At 37.0% G+C, this 20,658-nt stretch overlaps 1 protein-coding gene across 4 annotated transcripts in view; it reads right to left on the minus strand.

Annotated features, from left to right (window-relative positions):
* Positions 1 to 18,493, minus strand: part of LOC105834259 — an 84,380-nt gene extending 65,887 nt beyond the window's left edge. For 3 of the 4 annotated variants that reach the window (XM_036290423.1, XM_036290424.1, XM_036290422.1), the window contains exons 1-2: positions 18,237 to 18,493; positions 17,801 to 17,893 (exon numbers count right to left, since the gene is read on the minus strand). In XM_036290423.1, the coding sequence (XP_036146316.1) occupies positions 17,801 to 17,893; positions 18,237 to 18,304 (161 nt within the window). In that variant the 5' untranslated portion in view covers positions 18,305 to 18,493. The remainder of the gene's footprint in view (positions 1 to 17,800; positions 17,894 to 18,236) is intronic. The other variant, XM_036290425.1, reaches the window with a different exon arrangement.
* Between the last annotated feature and the right edge of the window lie 2,165 nt (positions 18,494 to 20,658).

The raw sequence follows: 20,658 nt of genomic DNA on the forward strand, positions 1-20,658 counted from the left end.
GAAATACGGACGTGTTTCGAATCTCTATCACGTATCACGGACGCGCAAGAAGTTCCTCCCGCAGCCAGTCATGCGACACAAATAACTGTTACTACCACCATCAATTCGACGAAAAAGCAAAGAAATGCATACAACCGTGCGATTACAACAAGAAGCAAGATAAACCGACCGAAAACTAGAGCAACCGTCGTTGGTTGCAGCGACTTCAGACGGCACGTATTCTTCTCGCCGACTTTTTATAACCGACCAAATATCCGGACTCCGTTTCTTGTATAGATGATGGGACTGTCCCGATTGCGCACATAAGTGATTGGACACAGTAGTATTTCCCGATTGGACACAGTCGCGATTGGACACGGACACGATTGGACACAGACCCGATTGGACACAGACTCGATTAGACACAGACCCGATTGGACACAAACCCGATTGAACATGGACCCGTTTGCACACGGACCCGATTGCACACGACCTGTTTGCACACCGACCCGATTGGACACAGTCTCGATTGCACACCGTCCCCATTGCATACGGACCCGATTGCACACGGAACCGATTGCACACGAAACCGATTGCACACCGACCCGTTTGTACACGGACCCGATTGCGCACGATACGATTCCGCATTGCAGATAGTACATGGGTTAGCGACTTGGACGGGGTGGGTGCGGGAGGGAGGCGAAGCCCCCTTGCACCACCCCCCCGTGTGTGTGTGTGTGTGTGTGTGTGTGTGTGTGTGTGTGTGTGTGTGTGTGTGTGTGTGTGTGTGTGTGTGTGTGTGTGTGTGTGTGTGTGTGTGTGTGTGTGTGTGTGTGTGTGTGTGTGTGTGTGTGTGTGTGCGCACAAAGCATGTTCTGCACCACATGGGTTTGCGACTATAAAATGTATAAAAAAGAAAGATATTATAATAAATAATTTGTACGTATTTTTATGTCTAAGTTTGCCAAGTATAAAAAAATTATGATAAATATTTAGGAAAATATTAAAAATAAATATTTATGCTACCATAATCTAAAAATATATAAAATATTTCAAGTTTATATACCATAAATATTTTTCTGCACATTTAAAAAATATATTTTATATATTGTTAATAATAATTTTTGTATTATTTCTAAATAATTTATGAAAAACGATTATATAACTTTTAAAAAATGTTTTTTAAAAATAAATTCGTAAAATATTTATAAAAATTTTCTGTACTATCAAAATTGTTTTTGCATTATTCTGCGATGCGGAATCGTATCGTGTGCAATCGGGTCTGTGTGCAAACGGGTCGGCGCGCAATCGGGTCGGTGTGCAATCGGGTCCGCGTGCAAACGGGTCGTGTGCAATTGGGTCGGTGCGCAATCGGGTCCGTGTACAATCGGATCCGTGTGCAAACAGGTCGTCTGCAATCGGGTCGATGGGCAATCGGGTCCGTGTGCAATCGGATCCGTGTCCAATCGGATCCGTGTCCAATCGGGTCTGTGTCCAATCAAGTCCGTGTACAATCGGGACTGTGTCCGATCGGGATGGTGTGCAATCGAGACTGTGTTCAATTGGGTCTGTGTCCATTCGGGAAATACTACTGTGTCCAATCGCTTATGTGCGCAATCGGGCCTCACTCATAGATGATAGATAGAAGCGGATATCTCCATCGTCTTGCCACGTCCGTTAGATCCGGTTAAAACTGAATAAGGTATACTATACGCAGTCAATAGTTCCCAAATCAAGACATTTGGCAAACGTATTATGAAATTGGATCTCAGACTCCGGCAACCAATTAATCGCGTTTGCATTATCGCTCAAGTTCCGTACGCAATTCTAGTTCTTTGCCAATACAACCTTACGCTTAACCTGCGATCAAAAACACTCAAAGGCACAAAAACAGGACTTACAGTCAAGGCAAAAATCGGCAACGCTCCACTTTTCGGAATTTCCAGCTTCAATAAAACTACACCTTTTGCTGACATTCTCGCAGAATTCTTTTAGAGATCAAACCTTCCGTCATTATCATAAAGCCATGCCATTCCGCCAAACTTCAAATAAAAACGTTCGGGCAACCGCGACGTCTCCATGTTGACAAACTTAAAGCAGCCAAAAACGAATTTCAGTTTATGATAGATCAGGGCTATTGCCGATCATCGAAAAGTCAATGGGCTAATTTCCTGCACATGGTTAAAAAGAAAAAACAGCACTTTGCACTCGTCAGCTAAACGCGCAAATACATCCCGACAGATGTCCAATTGCGCACGTTCAAGATTTTTCCTCAATATTACACAGAAAATCTATTTTCTCTATCAACTTAACCAGAGTCTACCACAAAATACCGGTAGCCAAAGCAAACATCCCGAAGACTGCTGTAACAACGTCCTTCGGTCTCTTCGAATTTTTAGTAATGTCATTTGAATTGAGAAATGTGACACAGACCTTTCAACGTTTCATCCACCAGGTACAATCAGGTCTCGATTTCGTATTCTTTTACCTTAATCTACGCATCGCGTCCACATCCCAGGAAGAACACAAACAACACTTGAGGACGATTTTCCAGAAACTTAAAGACCATGGACTGCGTATCAACATCGACAAATGCCTCTTCTTAGTACATTCAGTAGAATTTCTTGGTTATCAAATTTCCAACAAAGAAATCGTTCCACTCGCAAGTAACGTTGAAGCATTATTGGAGTTTAAACAAACTACAAACATTCAAGAACTACGTCGATTCTTGGAAGCAGTCAATTTTTACCGTCGTTGCCTACCTAACCTAACGCAGCAGTTACTCAAGTTCCGTTAAATAACTACCTCAAAGAGTCTAAAAGGAACGACAAAACAGTTATCAAATATGCACAGGTTTAATTTAGAAAGGAATTTCAAATCAAAGTTGAAAAGGGATGGGAGTATTAGAGCGTACAGAAACACACTGAGCGACACCTACAGAATTGGCTTATTCTCGAATTTTTCTGGTACGTTTTTCGCATCAGATTGTCCTGTACTTTCCAAATTACAATCTTGCAACTTTTGTTTTTGACCAGAAGTTGCTTCGAGGAGTATAACTCCGAAACTACTGGACCCACAGCGGGGAAATTTTGCAGGGATCAAGTCAACACTTTAGGCTATATCATATAAAAAATTCAGATTTTTTGCTCAACTTTTACAAACATGCTACTTTAAACTTTTGTTCCTTTAATTTTGTCCAGTAGTTTATAAATTACTTACGATATCTTTTTACATTATCCGGAAGATACTATTGCTGATGTGTTTTTTTTAAAGTGGTTTTCCCAGTATTATTTTACTAATAGAAGATATTAAAAAATATATATATATTATTATTAGAAAAATCAAATTTTTACACAAAAAAGGTATAAAGAAAACAAAAGTAATTAGAAGAAGTCAAAACAATTTCAATTTAATCTTTTGGATCGTTTACACGATTCTACTAAAGATGATATATCCATGTAAATCTAATCTAATATTAGATTTAATTACCTATTGGACAATGCAGAAGCTATTGTAAATACTGTAATTTATTATATACCCATAATTGTCACTGTATAATTATATTACAAAACTTAAAATTTTAATAACAATTTTTTTAATGTTACATTATTTATGAATATAAAAAATAATATTTACAAATATAACAATTAAAAATTTTATGATTTGACGGCCTAGTATATTTGTCATACACAGACGCTCCTGAAGCACAGCATCACGTACGTGATCGGCAGCTCGGCTGCCGAGCTTTGAATGATAATAGAAGAACAGTAGGCGTCGCCTCAGAAATCTGGCTAAAAAGGGCAATTAACTCCGAGCACTGATTTAAACCATCCCAGCGGTAAAATCACTGCTAAGTTAGTTGGTTAACGCTATGTCTGACCATCGATGAAAAAAGACATCAGAGATTGGGCCAAGACCTGCATGCAGTGTGAAAAATCTGACGTCACATCAATCTGCAACCAGCTACATTCCCACAAACCGATGCTTCACGTACACATCGATATTATCGGACCATTAATACTTTGTGACGGGTATACACACTGTCTTACAATAATAGACAAATTTTCCAGATGGCCAAAAACAATACCAATCAAAAATCATCAAGCAGAAACAGTAGCCAAAACATTATTCACTCACTGAATCTCACGTTACGGATCACCCAAAATAACTACCACAGACCAAGGTTCAAAATTTGAAGGCAGACTTTTCACAGCATTAGTCAATAATCAAACAGGCATCGCACATTAAAAACTGCAATTAAATGCCACGAGAATCAGAGATAGATCAATGCACTTCCCGTCGTACTCCTAGATCTCAGAACCTGCTACAAACATCTCAAAGCTTCACCAGCTGAATATCTGTACGAAACAACACTTAAAATACCCGGAGAATTCTTTATTTATGAAGACTTGCCTAACGATCCTAACTTCTTCTTAGAAGATTTTCGCACACCATGCGATCTCTTAAACCAGTTCCAGCTGCTCACCATGGTCGTAAAAAAATATTTTATTTAGAAGATTTATTTTCATGTTCCCATGTCTTTATTCGACAGGAGAACACACGCAAAGAGACCTTAAATACTCCATATGCTCTCGATTACACTTCACGGTGTAATCGAGAGAATCAACGACCAACTTTTTACAGTGGACATCAACGGCCGACAAACATCTCTATCAAGCGACTCAAAGCCACTCACCTCGCAGCAGACGAGTTCCTCGACAGTAGAGAAATCAGCAACCCAAATGTCGACAAGGATCTCAGCTCACAAAATACAACAATATATTGTTGACTATAGTTAAACGCCAGCCAAGGTGATACTCAACCCAACAACCCGACAAACAACAAACTAAAGAGGCAATACACTTTACAAAAAAAAAGGGGGGGGAGCGCAATTTAACTTAAAGAAAAATGTACAATTTATCATAACATTTAAACATACATACATTCAACACACAGTCAATTCAATTTAATTTAATTTTCATTTCGGTAAATATGGACAATTGGGGCCTATACAAGAAATCAATTAAGAGATAGATCTTATGTATTTATGCTCCCTGAATCCAAAACTGTTGTTAGAACTGTTGTTAGGGGGTCGCTTGTATTTTTTAAAATGTCGTCATGAAAATAATAAAAAAACGGTAAATGTTGCGTTTAACGAAGTACAACGCACACACACACACGCACGCACACACAATATTCTCAGAAAACGCGTGGGAAAAGATTAGCCTTTCTCTTTGCACCTCCTCCCTGTAATTTTATCCTAACTCTAACCCAACCAATTTTATGTCGCTACTTGGATAATATAAAAACATTGGAAACGGAGAGCGTGGATATTGTTTAGCGTGGAAAGTGGCAAACCCATATGGTACAGTACAAGCGTGGACGTCGTTTAAAGGGTCAGGAGCAGTCAGTAATTTTGAAAAAATCGTTTTTTGGATTTTCGTAATATCTGGAAGTATAACATCTCGAGAATATCTCATTAAATTTTCAAGTCGATCCGACTAAAACTGTTAAAGTAGCAAGATCGCAAAAGTCGGTCTCTCAGGTCAAGCGCGACTGTTAGGAAGGAGCAGCTATCAGCAGCTGCTCTCTCACCGACTAATATTTTAAAGACGGCTATGGAAGGCAAAGGTGTGCTATATGGGCCTAAAATTGATGACTCTGTGTAAGTTTAAAAATATACCTTTTATTCAAATTGATCACATGATTTTTGAATGAAATACGTAAACAATACTTAAAACTTTAAACGCGTTTTTCTCAGAACTGCATTTTCAAAGACGGTGTCAAAGATTTCTGAAAAACTATTCAACCGATTAATCTGAAATGTTAAGTGCTCTCTTCTAACATAAAATGCAAGTCCTTGATCAAAGGATTTTTTTTTACTTATATTTTCAATTTTATGTACAAAAAATGGGCACTTTTTTTACAAAAATCGAAAATTTGACTTTTGGCAGCTGCAATTTTGTCCTAAATTAATTTTTTCCTAAGATCTTCGATTAAGGACTAGAAAATTTCATGTACAAACTAAATTTTTTTGTTTCATCTGTTTCACATGATCCGGCTTCACACAGCAGTTGGCACCGCAAATCGTGTTTTTTTAAAGGTGGCTTTTGTTATTAACTTCTTTAATTTTTAATATTTTTACTTGAAATTTTTTCTAAATTTTCTTTAAATGTTATGTAACACAGTGCCAATGTTTATAAATTAAATATAATACTGTAGCTTCAAAGGAAAAATCCCCAAAAAGTGTCTTTTTTGGCCTTCTAACTGCCCCTGACCCCTTAATCAAATACAATTGAAAAATTGAATATTCAAGCTCAGCATTTTTCTTGATTTTTGCCCTTTCATTGACTTTCTACACGAAGCAAATCCATTTGGCACTTTTATCGTAAAATTAATAAACTTGAACGTAACATAAACGAATCTATCTCTCTCTCACTCTCTCTTAAAAAAAAAGGACAAACATAATGCTTTAAAATTAGAAATACAGGAGGGGGGGTTACTTTGTATGTAAAAGACGGTATCAAGTACGAGATAGTAGTATCGAAAAAATTAGAAAAAATCATTTGGTGCTTCACAATAGAAGTAAAAGAGAAGTTGTTTGAAGGAGTGTTAATGGTAATATAACATTCACCAAATGCGTCACATGGAGTTTATAGGATTCTTAGAGGAGATACTAGAAAATTAACAATTAAAAAAGTGTATAATATTAGGAGACCTTAATCTGTATTGTATGACATTCTTTTTATACAAATAAATTACAAACGACTATGCAAAGTCTAAGTATGAAGCAATAGATAAGAATTATACAACGAGCACAGGTAAGAAAATTATTTATTGTATTGAAAAGAAGGGAAGTTTTACAGTATAAATACTTTTATTGAACTATGCTATTTATTTAAAAAAAAATTTTTTTTTTTCAAAAAAACATTTTCTTTGAAAAAAATTTTTTTTGAAAAAATAAATAGCATAGTTAAATAGAGGTATTTATGCTATAAAACTTTTGTATAAAACATTTTTTTATATTTTGTTTAGTTTGTGATATATCGAAAAAATGCAAAAATGTCTCAAATTTAAAAGGTGGTTTCATCCCTTCAAGCCGTTTTTGAACCAAAATAGAGAATTTCTAAATTAATGTATTTACCTCCTCTACATTTATGCCAAGTTTCATTAACATTAGAAAATTTTTCGTTTGGTCTTATAAACGGTTTGAAGGAGTGAAACTACCCTTCCAAGGTTCAGATATTTTTAACTTTTCTCGATATATCTCGTAAACTAAACAAAATATAAGAAAATGTTTTATACAAAAGTTTTACAGCATAAATACTTTCATTTAACTACGCTGTTTATTTTAAAAAAAAAAATTTTTGTTTTAATTAAAATAAATTTTTAATAAAATTGACTTTTATGTATATAGCATTTATAAAGTAATTATACTATCTTATACTACGTTTTATATCATCTATGTGTATATTATGTATGTTATATATTATCTATGTTATAATACTATACATTTATATTATCTGCATCCCTGTATGTATTAGTTTTTATCTAACAGTTGTGCAATATTGGAGTAGTCACGTTGCTATCACACAGTGTTCATTCTGTCTACGTCACATATTTCACATTCAAGTTTTATATTCGTCATGTCACGGTATGTATCATCCGAACAAAATTACCTTTTTTAAAAAAAGGTAAAAAAAGGCGCCAGGTGTGTTATGTGCGCCCCTAAGAAAAAACTATTATATTAGGTAAATTGCCTTACTGTCCTATTGTTTTATTGTATTCTCTACACAAATAATGATATAAAGTAAATGCGCCAATTATAAGAATATTTATACAAAATTTATTTATTATAACTTTATATTAAAATATTTAATATAATATAATAAACGGGCTTGATGATCAAATAATTGAATGATTAAAATCAACTAACGGGATTATAGTAAAGCTAAAACTCGGCGTGCCCGGGTCGCATTTTTTCAAAATTTCCAAGACTATGGTATGATATCAATAAGTATATACAGGATGTTAATAATGTTTATACCTTCGCATAATATTTATACCATCGTGTTGCCCACAAAAATCGAAGACAAAAAGCTCTCTAAATTTTTTCGATTCTATTGTACAGTTCTAATAATTATTGTCGGAAAATAGTGAAATATTGTCAATGTACGCACGGCTATAACGAAAACACGAGCGCGGTGGGAAACAAAACAATCGTCGTCGCTCGCCGCGAAGCGAAGAGAGCGCAAATAAAATTTATTGCTATTCGCAATGTTGTTCGTAGCGATAAGCGATAGGAACTAAGGATGGTCGACGATAGCTCATAACTAAAATTTTTCACATAAATTTTTAAACTGTACTACATAAATTGCGAAGCTAAAAAAATTAAAAGTTGATTGAAAATTTTAAGAGAATCATTTCATAGTATTTTTATTGATATACTTGAATTTTAAATTAATGAAAGCAAATAATTCGCTGGAAATCCACTATTTTTCAAGAATTTTGTGAATGTTTTCAGGAAACAAATCGCAAAATTCTAAAGTTATCCGATACACAATGGCTTTCTCGGCATTTGTGTATTGAGAAATTTTTGGAATATTGGGATACTATTCAGCTTTTTTTACAAGAAACTATTATAAATGAAAAGATAAAAACTGGCGAATATTTATTAAATATTATGCAAAAACTTGATGTAAAAGCATATTTGTTATTTTTAAAACATATTTTACATTTTTTAAATATGTTTAATGCATTCTTTCAAGCAATAGAAACGAGATTACATCTATTGCAACCAAAATCACTTCAGTTCCTAATCATGATTTGTAAACCTTTTATAAAAACAGAGTTTTAAAAATCTGTAAATATTAATTTTGAATTTTCTAAAACAGATTATCACAAATCATTAAATAAAATTTATTTAGAAACTGAATGTGAAAAATATCTTAATGGATTAATTACACAAGGACGCGTAGATGTAGTTGCAAATGTTCGACAAAACTGTTTGCAATTTTACATTACTGCTGCTCGACATTTCAAAAAAATTACCAAAAAACGACCCATTTTTGTCAAAATTGAAAGTTTTTGAAGTAGTGAGTAGAGACAGCATTACGTGATCCTAATAGAGAAACTTCATTTAATAATGTTTCTTTTGTTGCTCAAACTTTTATCGGGTTTGATGACAATGGATTAAAAAAAGAATGGTTTGCTTTACATCAAGATTTTACAGAAACAGAAAAAGATAATTTGACAATGTTAAATTTTAATGAAATGTGAAAAAAAAATTTCCAATGCAGTAACCAATTTCCAAATTTAAAGTCTCTTATGAATACTGTTAGATCACTGCCAAATTCGAATACCGACTCAAAGAGAATCTTTTCCTTTCTACCAAATTTAAAAACAAAAAAACGAAATAAACTTTCACCTGCAGCAGTCAATGCTACTTGTATCTTAAAATCAGCATTGAAAGCGAGAAAAAAAATGCTCTCGATATAAAAATTAATGAGAAGCATTTAACTTTAATGTCTACAAATAAATTATATGTTAAATGTCCTAAAAGAACAAAATTTCATTTAACATTATATGCTGCAGGTAGTGATGATGATGATAATGATGATGATAATGAAATTCTTCATTCTTCCACTTCTAATAATAAACAATAATGATGTTCAAAAATTTGGTCTGAAACGCTAGACCTCACGTCTATAAATAATAGATGTGTTAAATAATTAATTAAAAACTGGTCCAGAACGCTAGACCTCACATCTATAAATAACAGATGTGTTAAATAATTAATTAAAAACCGGTCAGGAACGCTAGACCTCACATCTATAAATAGATGTGTTAAAAATATCAAAAAATTAAATGTGGTATAATAGGGCTACTGGCAAAGGTCCACGTAAAAAAACCTAACGCGCTATTAGTGGCACCTCATAGATAGCGTAGAAGCCACTTAGTAATTAATAAATAAATGTCATAAATACGCCAACATCGAAAGAAAAATAAGTTACAACCTCATCGGTGAGAATAATTGTAACATTAGTTGTTAAATTCTGATTTAAACTACAGTATTTTCTTTTAATATCAACAGTAATTAATAATAAATACACACACAAATTTGTGAAATGTATAAAATTAATATAACGTGTTCATGTTCTTGAAATTAATTCCAAAATAAATTAAACAAGAGAAGTACAAAAATAATTCGCAATTTAACAAAGTTAGTAATAAAAACATACTGTGACGCGACAGCCGCAGGCTGCTGTCCGTCACAAGGGCCTTAGCGGCCCTTACGCGTTAATATCATGCGGATCCTGCGTCCTCCCGCTCGGGAACGGATGCAAAAACGTATTATCTCGTGTTTTTGTGTGTGTGACGTCCTGTGTTGTCTGTTTATTGATCGTTAAGATTTTTGCGAGCGCTGCCTCGCGAATGCGGCGGAAATCGGTGGCCACAGCGATCTATCTTGTTATTTTTGGACGTTTCGTCTCGTCGGAGAATCTTCCTGGAGGCCGCAGAGTGAGCGGACATCGAGGGAGTAACGGAGACCCTTTTTGAGCGGAGGTCCGCAGGTAATACCGCCCTTATCTTGCCTACAATTTGTATTGTACAAGAATTCCGATACTGCCGCCGAATCACGCTTTCAGGATCCAGCGAAGGCGCGTGAGCCCGGTGTTCCAACGGGGCGACTTCGAATCCGATCCCGCACAAGTCCCGACGGAGATCGCGACGGCTTGCCATCAGTAAACGCCCTAGTCGAGGAGGAAATAACGTCCCGGTGGCGGAGGATGCGCTCGATAAGAAGAAAGGAATCTGCCGCAGAGGAAGGCGCCAAAAATTCTCGTGCACGGGCCCCACAATATCGACCACCGTGCTTGGATCGATCAGCCAGCGACGGCGTGCACGCCGCGCGTTGCGCGAAAATCGATTTCGGAAAACCGCGGCCAATAAGGGCCCGGCATGTCAAAGGCAAGGTAGGGCGCGTCGCCGAGCGGCCCCCGCAGAATTCAGGATCCCGCACTCATGCTGCATTATCTGATATAGTGTGTGCAATCCGGAGTCCCGAGCAGCAAACTTTGTAAGAGAGGACGCAGGAGCCGGAGCACATCCCGATCCGGACGAGACCGAGACGAAGGAGCCAGCTTAGTGAGACGAGCGTCGTAAATTGTAAAGCCACCGATTTCGTAATTGGGCGACTCACAAAAGAGTTACGAATTTATTACGATCTTGTAGCCAGTAGCTTAGAGTCACGGATTTATTAGAGTATCGTTGCTTCGCCCCATCGCGCCCGCCCGCGTGAGTTCGCTCCGTGCTGTTCGTTTCGTATTACAATTACGTTGCGTGTGCGTCCCGATCCGCAGCCGAGTCAATTGTAATTTCGTCCTGTAGTCGTGTCGCGAGTTATTAACTGCGCTGTAAATAGTCGCGCATTTATAATTTATTGTTAGTAAAATTGGATTTAATCTGTCGCATCAGCATCGCGAATCTCTGTCAATTGCGCTTTCGTCTAATTTCATATCCTTGTCTTGTACCGCCTCATTGGCGAGCTCAGAATAATTATCGCGCATATTACTCGCGGGATCTTGTAACGTGTGGAAGAGCACAAGTCCGTCGCGTGCCGCGCGAGCTCGGAGTTACTGTTCGTCCCGATCGCCCTTGGCGAAACTGTTATCCCATCGGGAGTTGGGCGTCCACCAACGACGCAGGATAAAGCGTAGACAAGTCGGAGAATTCCCGCGCACGCAAAATAATCCGTTCATTAATTATCCCGTATTCGTGGAATTTAATTCCAAGCGGTCGTCAGCTTGTGCCGCGCGTGAATCACCATCACCACTCAACAGAGCCGTATAATCTTGTATCGTCCATTGCTAAATATATTTGTTAATCTTGTTAAATTTACGTTGTCTCAATAATTCTCTCGCCTTCCCGATTCCATCCGCCCGCGTCGAACCTCCCCCTCTGCCATTTTAGGGCTGAGTAGCTGGCTATCGGAGCCGCTAACGCCCCGCTAACGTACCTGGCGCCCAATCGAATAATTTTGTAAAAAACCTTACGAAAAACGGTCGCCCCGACACCCGGGCGGCTAAGAGCCGCGATCAAATCACTTGAAAATCTTCCTGGACGATAACACCTCATACACTGGCGGCGCCAAGAATATATAATTTCCGTCCAACACCTTTCCAGCATTTTTACACAAATACTCCTCAAGAGTATTTTATATCTCTCCGGGTAATCGATGGGTCGTACCCTATCGATGGGTCCGTAGTTTTCCATTTTCCATTTCTTCGTCCTTTCCTCATTGTCAGTTGATAGTTTCATCTTTTAAAACAATTAAATTAAAATTTGTTAATAATTTTAATTTTAAAAGAAAAGGTATTTTCTTTTTGCATGGAAAGTTTCAAACCCATGTGGTGCAGAAAATGCTCGGACGCACGCACGCACGCACGCACGCACGCACGCACGGGAGGGTGCAAGGGGGGCCTTCGGCCCTCCTCCCGCACCCACCCCGTCCAAGTCGCTAACCCATGTAAACTGTATTAAAAATCTGCATACACACACGTGAATGTGTGTGTGTGTGTCCAATTGTACGGTGTCCAATAATGCAATGTCCAATCGTGCGGTGTCCAATAATGCGGTGTCCAATAATGCGGTGTCCAATCGTGCGATGTCCAATAATGCGGTGTCCAATCGTGCGGTGTCCAATCGTGCGGTGTCCAATCGTGCGTGTCCAATCGAGCGGTGTCCAATCGTTACGTGTCCAAACGGGATACTCCCATCACACGCGTTGTCTTGACTTCGGAGGAATATACACGCGCGCGTGATACTTGCAAGCTAAAGCGATTCAGCAAAAATGAGCGATCGCGAACAGGTGGGGCGGTCGACTTTATTTATAAGAAGAAAGCTGTGGAGTTTTGGAAAGTCGGAAAAAAAGCAAGTCAACCTTTAACTACTGTACAAAACCGTTTTCGCAAGGTTAAATCCATACATTAATCATACAGGTAGAAAGCAAGTATAAATAAAGGTGGAACAAATGCAGATAAAGTTGCATTTATTATGAAATACATAATGCAAAAATTCAAAGAAGCTCGTGAAAGATCTATTGTTCATGACACGAATTTAAGATCATGGGCCTTGGAAGCAAAAAGCCAAATAGATTTACCTAAATTTAAGGCAAGTAAATATTGGATTTGGAAATTCAAGAATGTGCATGGAATTGTTTTCTGCAAAATAACAACTTCAAAACGCGATTTATGCTTGAAAATATTAATAATCTACAAGATATCGCAGAATCGTTTGTTTCAAACGTAAGATCTAACTATCCTAACCATCAGAGTTGAAGAAGTTTATAATACAGATGAGAGTGACTTTAATCTTGAAATATATTCTGGACAAACATTAATGCAATTAGGTGCAAAAATAGTTGAAGCAACGGTTCAATTGATATCTTCTACGACACATAGTTACACTATAATGCCGATTATTTCGGCAAGCGGACGTCTTCTTTCACCACTGTACATGGTGTTGTGAGCGAAACACTCACAATCGATAATATAATATAATATAGAATTGTGGCGGTCATACGCCACTCTATGCAGCGCGCCTACGATAATGCGCTCACCGCATACACCGATGCGTCAACGGCCGCGCGATCACCGCCCACGCCGCGCGTTGCCGCATCTATCAACACGCGCTCGCTAGTGCACGGCGCGGCCGACAGAGCGGCCGCGGCACTCCGGAGTAAGATGCAACAAGCCAGCTATATAAGGACCACCCGCAGCGCTGAGAAAACAATCTAAAATTAAGATTCACAGAGAGAAATTTCCGGAGTGTGCTCGACGGCAACACCCTGCCTCGCAGAAGGAAGACCAATCGGCCGGCTCGGCCAGCAGAGCGGCCATCGTCTCGGGCTACGGACACGAGGACACCAAGGGAAACCAGACTGAAGTGGAAGCTCATCACCTGGGATCTCCCGCCTATTCCACGGACCAGAACTTCACGGTTTCTGCAGCACTCGGTGGAGACGCAGACTACACCGACCAGACCAAGTCTCCTGGCGCGCCATGGCGGTTCTGACAACTCCTGACCCAGCACTCCATCCGAGAAGCCAGTGACTCCACGAGCGCCACGGAAGAAGTCTCGAAGCAACCGCACCAGGCTCCAGGGGAAACCGCAGGACCTCTACGAGGAGTTCGTTGCCTCGCTGTGAACGCCAATCGGCCAACGAGGGAGCAACCGTTCTTTTAAGGGTGCCTAACAAACCGCCCTTTTCAGGGCGACCAAAGAACTCCAAGCGGTAGAATATCTCTTGAGTGGGGAGTGACATACACACACACACACGATACGTTACCTACCCCACAAGAATATTAAAATTAAATTATAAAAGATAGATTAGAATAGCTTGCCAAGGAAGGCTCCTTATCGCGAGGTGTCAAGTAACATCCCTCGTGCGCTGCCGGCCGACCATCGCCCCGGTCAACGCACCGGGCATCGCATGGAATTTAGCGAAGTTCAGCTTGGCAACAATCATGCCATCGGAAATGCATATTTGCGTTTTGGCAATTGTTGCTAAGCTCGCGAATATTTCCCGCGCGCCGGATGCGCGCGGTTATGACATATATATTCATGTGGAGGGCCCATTGCCCCACTATTATGCCAAATCCGCGGCACTACTTAAACCGCTGCCGAACAGCGGACCGCGGGATCAGTGATAGTCAATCAAGCCGATACATACGGCCCGCGAGATTAGCATACAAACTTAGAGTTCGGGACTTAGTCAACGCATCTCGAGCGAGCAAATATACAGCGCGCTATCTCAGAGCCGCGCGCCGTATCTTATCACCTCTGAGTAAAACGACACGGCACCTTCGCCGATCGCAAGTGTAAAGAACTGTCTTGTACTACAGAGAATAAACACTTCTTTTATTAATTACTAATAACAAGTGTGTTGGTGACTCGAGGACCCTGCCAACGAAAGCCTCCTTTCGCGAGCCTCCTTTCCTACTCCTAAAGCAGCAACGAACCCAATAATTATTTGTCGCATCGCAAGGTACGGCAAAATCATTTTGTTGTACCGCAAGGTACAACAATGGTTTTAAAGGAATCCACAGGAACATTTGGTCCAAGAATGCGAGAAACTCTTTTTCGTTCAGTTAATATTTACACCCAAGCTTCAAAATCAGGAAAACTTATATCTGAACATTTCAAAACTTGGTTCAGCGAAGTGTATTTACCGAAGTGTATTTACTGGTCGTAAAAGCATGCTACTACTCGATTTATGGACGGGACACTGCCTGAGTCAGCTCCAGCAGTTGATTCCACAAGACAAAGAGGTACAACTTTTAATCATTCCAAAAAAGACGACGGGCCTCATTCAGTCTTTAGATATGTTTGGATTCCGGATTTGGAAAAATTTTGTACAAACATTTTCAGATAATATAATTCTTCAAGAGAAAGATGTCAATTTGCACTCCTATAACGAAATAATTAAATTGCAATCATTAATCCATAATCAGCTTTCTTCGCCTAGATTCAAAAATCTTTTCCAATATGCCTGGTTTAAAAACAGATATGTGGAAATACATCCTGGCAAATTTCAAAATCCTGTAAAGTTCTGTTACTTACAAAATGAAAAGCATATATACAAATGTAGTATTTGTGGAATGGCCGCTTTTATGCGCTGTGCATGGTGCGGCGAATATTTCTGTTTTAAACATTTTTATGAAGAATATCATTATTGTACAAATTATAAACCGTAATTTACAAAATAGTTAAACATATCCGCATTATGTAAATCAGAAAGTTAGACAAGGTTATCAGTGCATTATATAGTTTTACATCATTTAATATTAAAGTAGAGTTTTAATATCTTGTTTATTGATTTACAAAATTATTCACTGAAATAATAAATGTATGAATACTATTATTATAATAAAATAATAAATAACGTTTATTGTTATTATGATTTATACATGTCACTGATTAGTATTCGTTTTAATTTTCATATAGTTGTAAATACATACTAATCGGCTTAAAAGCTATCTAAAATGTATGTTATTAATAATATAAATAATTTAAATATTGCTTTACAAAACTATTTTAATAATTAAAACTGCTAACAATTTAAGAAAAAATTACTTTAGATACAATTTTTTCGATATCTTACATATTGGTAGTTATTCCGCAAAAACAAGGTCTATATTTTTTACAAGATAATTTTTCTTAAATTGTAGTATCGTCGTCGTTTTCGTAAAAAATTGAGGGCCTACACGAATAGCATACGAATAGTCTATATATGGATAGTGTATATGCGGAAACGTTTATAATTATTTCTCGAAAATGGTTTATTGAAACATAAATTAATCATATATGGTTGAATTCGGAAAAAAATAACCTTTAATTTAGTGTAAACCAAAATTAACAAATTTTTTTTAATGGAGGGAAGGGGGTATTTTGTTAAACAAAAGCAAATAAAATTTTTATTTTATAACTTTGAAGTACTCTTAAAACCGTTCGTTTGTTTAAAAAATTTTTTTCTATTTTTTATAGTTTCAAAGATATTTGAATGTGAAAAAAACATGAAAATGAAAAAAACCGATTTTTTTCGAAGGGGTGTTTCACCCCCTCAAAGTGAAAGTTTGCAGAAATGAAAAATAGTTCCCTATTAGGAATGAACTGCTCTACTTGCATATAATTTTTCAGAATTTTCAGGTTCGATAATTTCCCTTGTAAGTAAGTCTTTTTGTCTAATCAGAGATTTCATATTGTTCTAAACTTTCAAAAATCTGGAAAAATTCAAAATAACTTTTTAACTCTCTATTATGTTATTAAATGGATTTTCAACTAAAATAAAAATGGGGAACTAAACACAACCTTTTCTTTATTTCAAAAAAAAGAAGGGCTATAAGACCCCAAAAAAGCCTATATGGATACCCTACTGAATTTTATTTATATGAAAGTGTTAAATATACAGCATATTTTTAAAATTATTATCTCAAAAAATGCGTGTTTATTATGAAAATCGAAGATGTTTTAAATGATTTTACATATACACATTTTTCTAAGTTATTTCACTAAACATTGCATAATTTTATAAACAGGTCAATATATCGAGACAAATTTTCCTAATACATTATAATTTATTAAATAATCATTATATAATTATAAATAACCAGCTGTGTTAAAAAAAATGTTAAATTTTGAAACGTTCCGACTAGAAATAACGGACACAAAAATTATTTCGTTCGTGTTTAAGTTCATACATATTGGTAATTTATTATGACTGAGGTGGACTAAGTATAGTCGAAACGTTTCAAAATTTAACATTTTTTAACACAGCTGGTTATTAGTCGTGTTTATAATTATGTTTATTTAATAAATTATAATGTATTAGGAAAATTTGTCTTGGCTCGATATATTGACCTGTTTATCGTATTATTTTTGCTTAGCATTAACGAGCTCTTTATATTTGTTTTTGTTGTTTTGCATAATTTTGTTTTAATTTAGTTCTAAATGCTTTTAGGAACAATTACAAAAATCATGTTAGGTAAGATTGACCCTTACAGGAACAAATGCATTTGTATATGCAAAATCACTTTAAACATCTTCAATTTTCATAATGAGCGCAAGCATTTTTCGAGATAATAGATTTTTGGCTCTTAAGCGAGGTCTACAATACATGGAGTAAGCATGGAGTAGACCTCGCTTTATAGGGCTACCTTAAAAAATAAAATTTTAGTCTTGTGTCAAAAAGGTGAATTGAGGACAAAAGATTAAAAAATTTATCAATATATTTCCAAATATAAAAATATTATTTGTTTACCAAAAGTTATCTATGTCATCATCATCGTCGTCATCATTGCTCTGCCAAATTGGATTTCTGAAACTCTCTCTGTGCGAGTCGTAAGTGTCAAGCCTGAAACATGTTGAATAATCATATAGTTTGAAAAATGCTGATGCCACATGTTGATCTTGAAAGTTAACTCTGCCAAAATTATACATCTTATACAAAATTAAATCGAATCTTATACAAAATTAAATCGAAAGAATACATTTTTCACAGATAAATAATATAAAATAATATAAAAGTAATAAACATTACACACACACACACACACACACACACACACACACACACACACACACACACACACACACACACACACACACACACACATACACATACATACAATTTTTTAACTATATATAATACTTTTTTAACTATTTTTAACTATTTTTAATAAAACGTGTTATCTTACCCGCTTGTACTAGGCTCATTGCGACGTCTTATACCGAAAAAATTTCGGAAATAATCGAAAAAAAACATTTCTAATGCAGTTAGATGATGCAATTATATTACATTACGGCCAAAAACTCATAACACTCAACAAATCGTATTAAATTGTATGATTACATTATTTATGGCTCCATTTACGCCGAAGTTATAACATCGCTCAATTATTATTATTAATGTTAAGCCTTCGGCACACGATACGATTTTTCATGCTAGATCGCATACGACGCACTTTAATACGTGTCCTGATTGGCTCGAATGATTGTGTCATCAATCGTAAGCCAATGAGGATACGGGTGCTTTCCATTTAGGCCCGGTTCCACAACTCACGGTTAAATTAACTGGCCGATTATTCCATTGGAAATGACCAATCGTATTTGTCGTTAAGTAAAATTAACAAATACGATTGGTCAATTCTAATGGAATAATCGGCCAGTTAATTTAACCGTGAGTTGTGGAATCGGGCCTTAATGACACAAGTCGACACAAGTGTCGTTCTATCTTTGTTACTCATTGAACATAAAAAAAGATAGAACGATGCTTGTGTCGACTTGTGTTACTAAATGGAAAGCACCCGTAGTAAGGGTGCGTTCGGGGAGACGCTATTAGCGCTATCAGCATCAGTCTATCCTTGTTCTACTTTTAATGAGTAATGAAAATAGACTGATGCTGATAGCGCTAATAGCGTCTTCCCGAACGCACCCTAAGGTCGAAATCACATGGTGCGGAATAGAACGTGCGTCATAGAAGCCAATCAGAGCTTTGCCGCATTAACGCATTCTTATGTGGCAAAGCTCTGATTGGCTGCTTCTATGACGCACGTTCTATTCCGTAGCTCTATTCCGCACCATGTGATTTCAGCCTAAGGGTGCTGTCCCATGGGCCTCGGAAAACGGAATCGAAAAGGCGAATCACTAATCACGGGATTGTTCTGATTAAAGACCTATAATAAGGCACTATAAAAGTGAGTATTCTCCATAGACCTTATAGATATGGACTGGCAATACCAAGCGAAACCGTGTCCATACTTCTCTCTCTAAAGAGTCCGGAAATATGTTTCGCGCATGCTTGTACATATTATACATTGAAATCCAATGATTGGATACGTTTTGATCACGTTTTAACTTATGTGTGTGTGTATATATATGTATATACATACGTATGCATGTGTGCTGACATGCACGATAGTTATTTTCGGTAACTTTAGAGAAAGAAGTACTAAAAAGTCTGTTTCTCCCTCGCACCTCTTCTGAACACCGTTTTCTATACACAAACTGTAGGCAATTGCCGGTCCATCTATAACCTAGTTTACACCGAGCACTTGGTACGCGTATCAAATAGTAAATAACTACCCAGCAAACACAAAGTTACATGTAACGTGCCTGTTAGTTATAATTTCCCACTCAACAATGTAATTGTAATATAACACGTGTGTTATATTACAATTACATTGTTGAGTGGGAAATTATAACTAACAGGCACGTTACATGTAACTTTGTGTTTGCTGGGTAGTGAATGTCCCCTATAACCATTTCTGCTGTGACAAATGTTGGCAACAGATTCTGTTGCCAAAAAGGCAACAAATGAGAAACATATCTTGTCATTGCAAACACTATTAGCAGATATTCAGCAAATATTTAGCAACGTCTGTCATCAGAATACATGACAAAATAATAATGAACTGCGAGCAGATTTATTGAAAATATTGATAACAGATTGACGACAAACACCAAAGTGCAAACAATGTTAGCAAATTGCTTGTAGAAATGCAACAACATTTGTGTGTCAAAGTACGCGACAGATTGATACATCAGAAATGCAGCAGATCTGTCGAAATGTCAAATTGGCAATAAAAAGTGCGGCATCGTCGATAGACGGCTTACTTTCTGTTACGTGTGAGATGCACGTAATGTGAGAGATAGATCGCACTGGTATTTTAAAGTATTTTATTCTAACGTTTTACAGACTTTCGTCTAACTTCTAGTGGTTTAGTACAGAGACTGACTCTAATCATCGAGAGGGATCCTTATATTAAAGTCGGAATAAGTTAGCATCGTCCAATCATAGGAAGTGCTCGTAAGGCGGAAATAGCTATTGGTTGATTTCTTAAAAAGGAGAGAATTTGATAATTGATATCTATGTCATAAAGAATAGTTTAGGTGGGATGCAGGATGTTTACAGGACGAGGAAACAGACAAATATTAAGTTTAAAAAGACCGTAGATAGAAAAGGTTATCAATAAGTAAGGATCTGGTATGACACATCGGGATAGTTTTAAGACATAGTTTGTACAGAGTGATTAGATAGAAATATTTTAAAGAAGAGAATTTTTATCGTGTCTAGGCACGTAACATTTCTCGGGAGTAAAATGCAGTCAACTCGCTACA

Source organism: Monomorium pharaonis, chromosome 7 (assembly GCF_013373865.1).
Source record: "Monomorium pharaonis isolate MP-MQ-018 chromosome 7, ASM1337386v2, whole genome shotgun sequence".
Classification (NCBI taxonomy): Eukaryota; Metazoa; Arthropoda; class Insecta; order Hymenoptera; family Formicidae; genus Monomorium; species Monomorium pharaonis.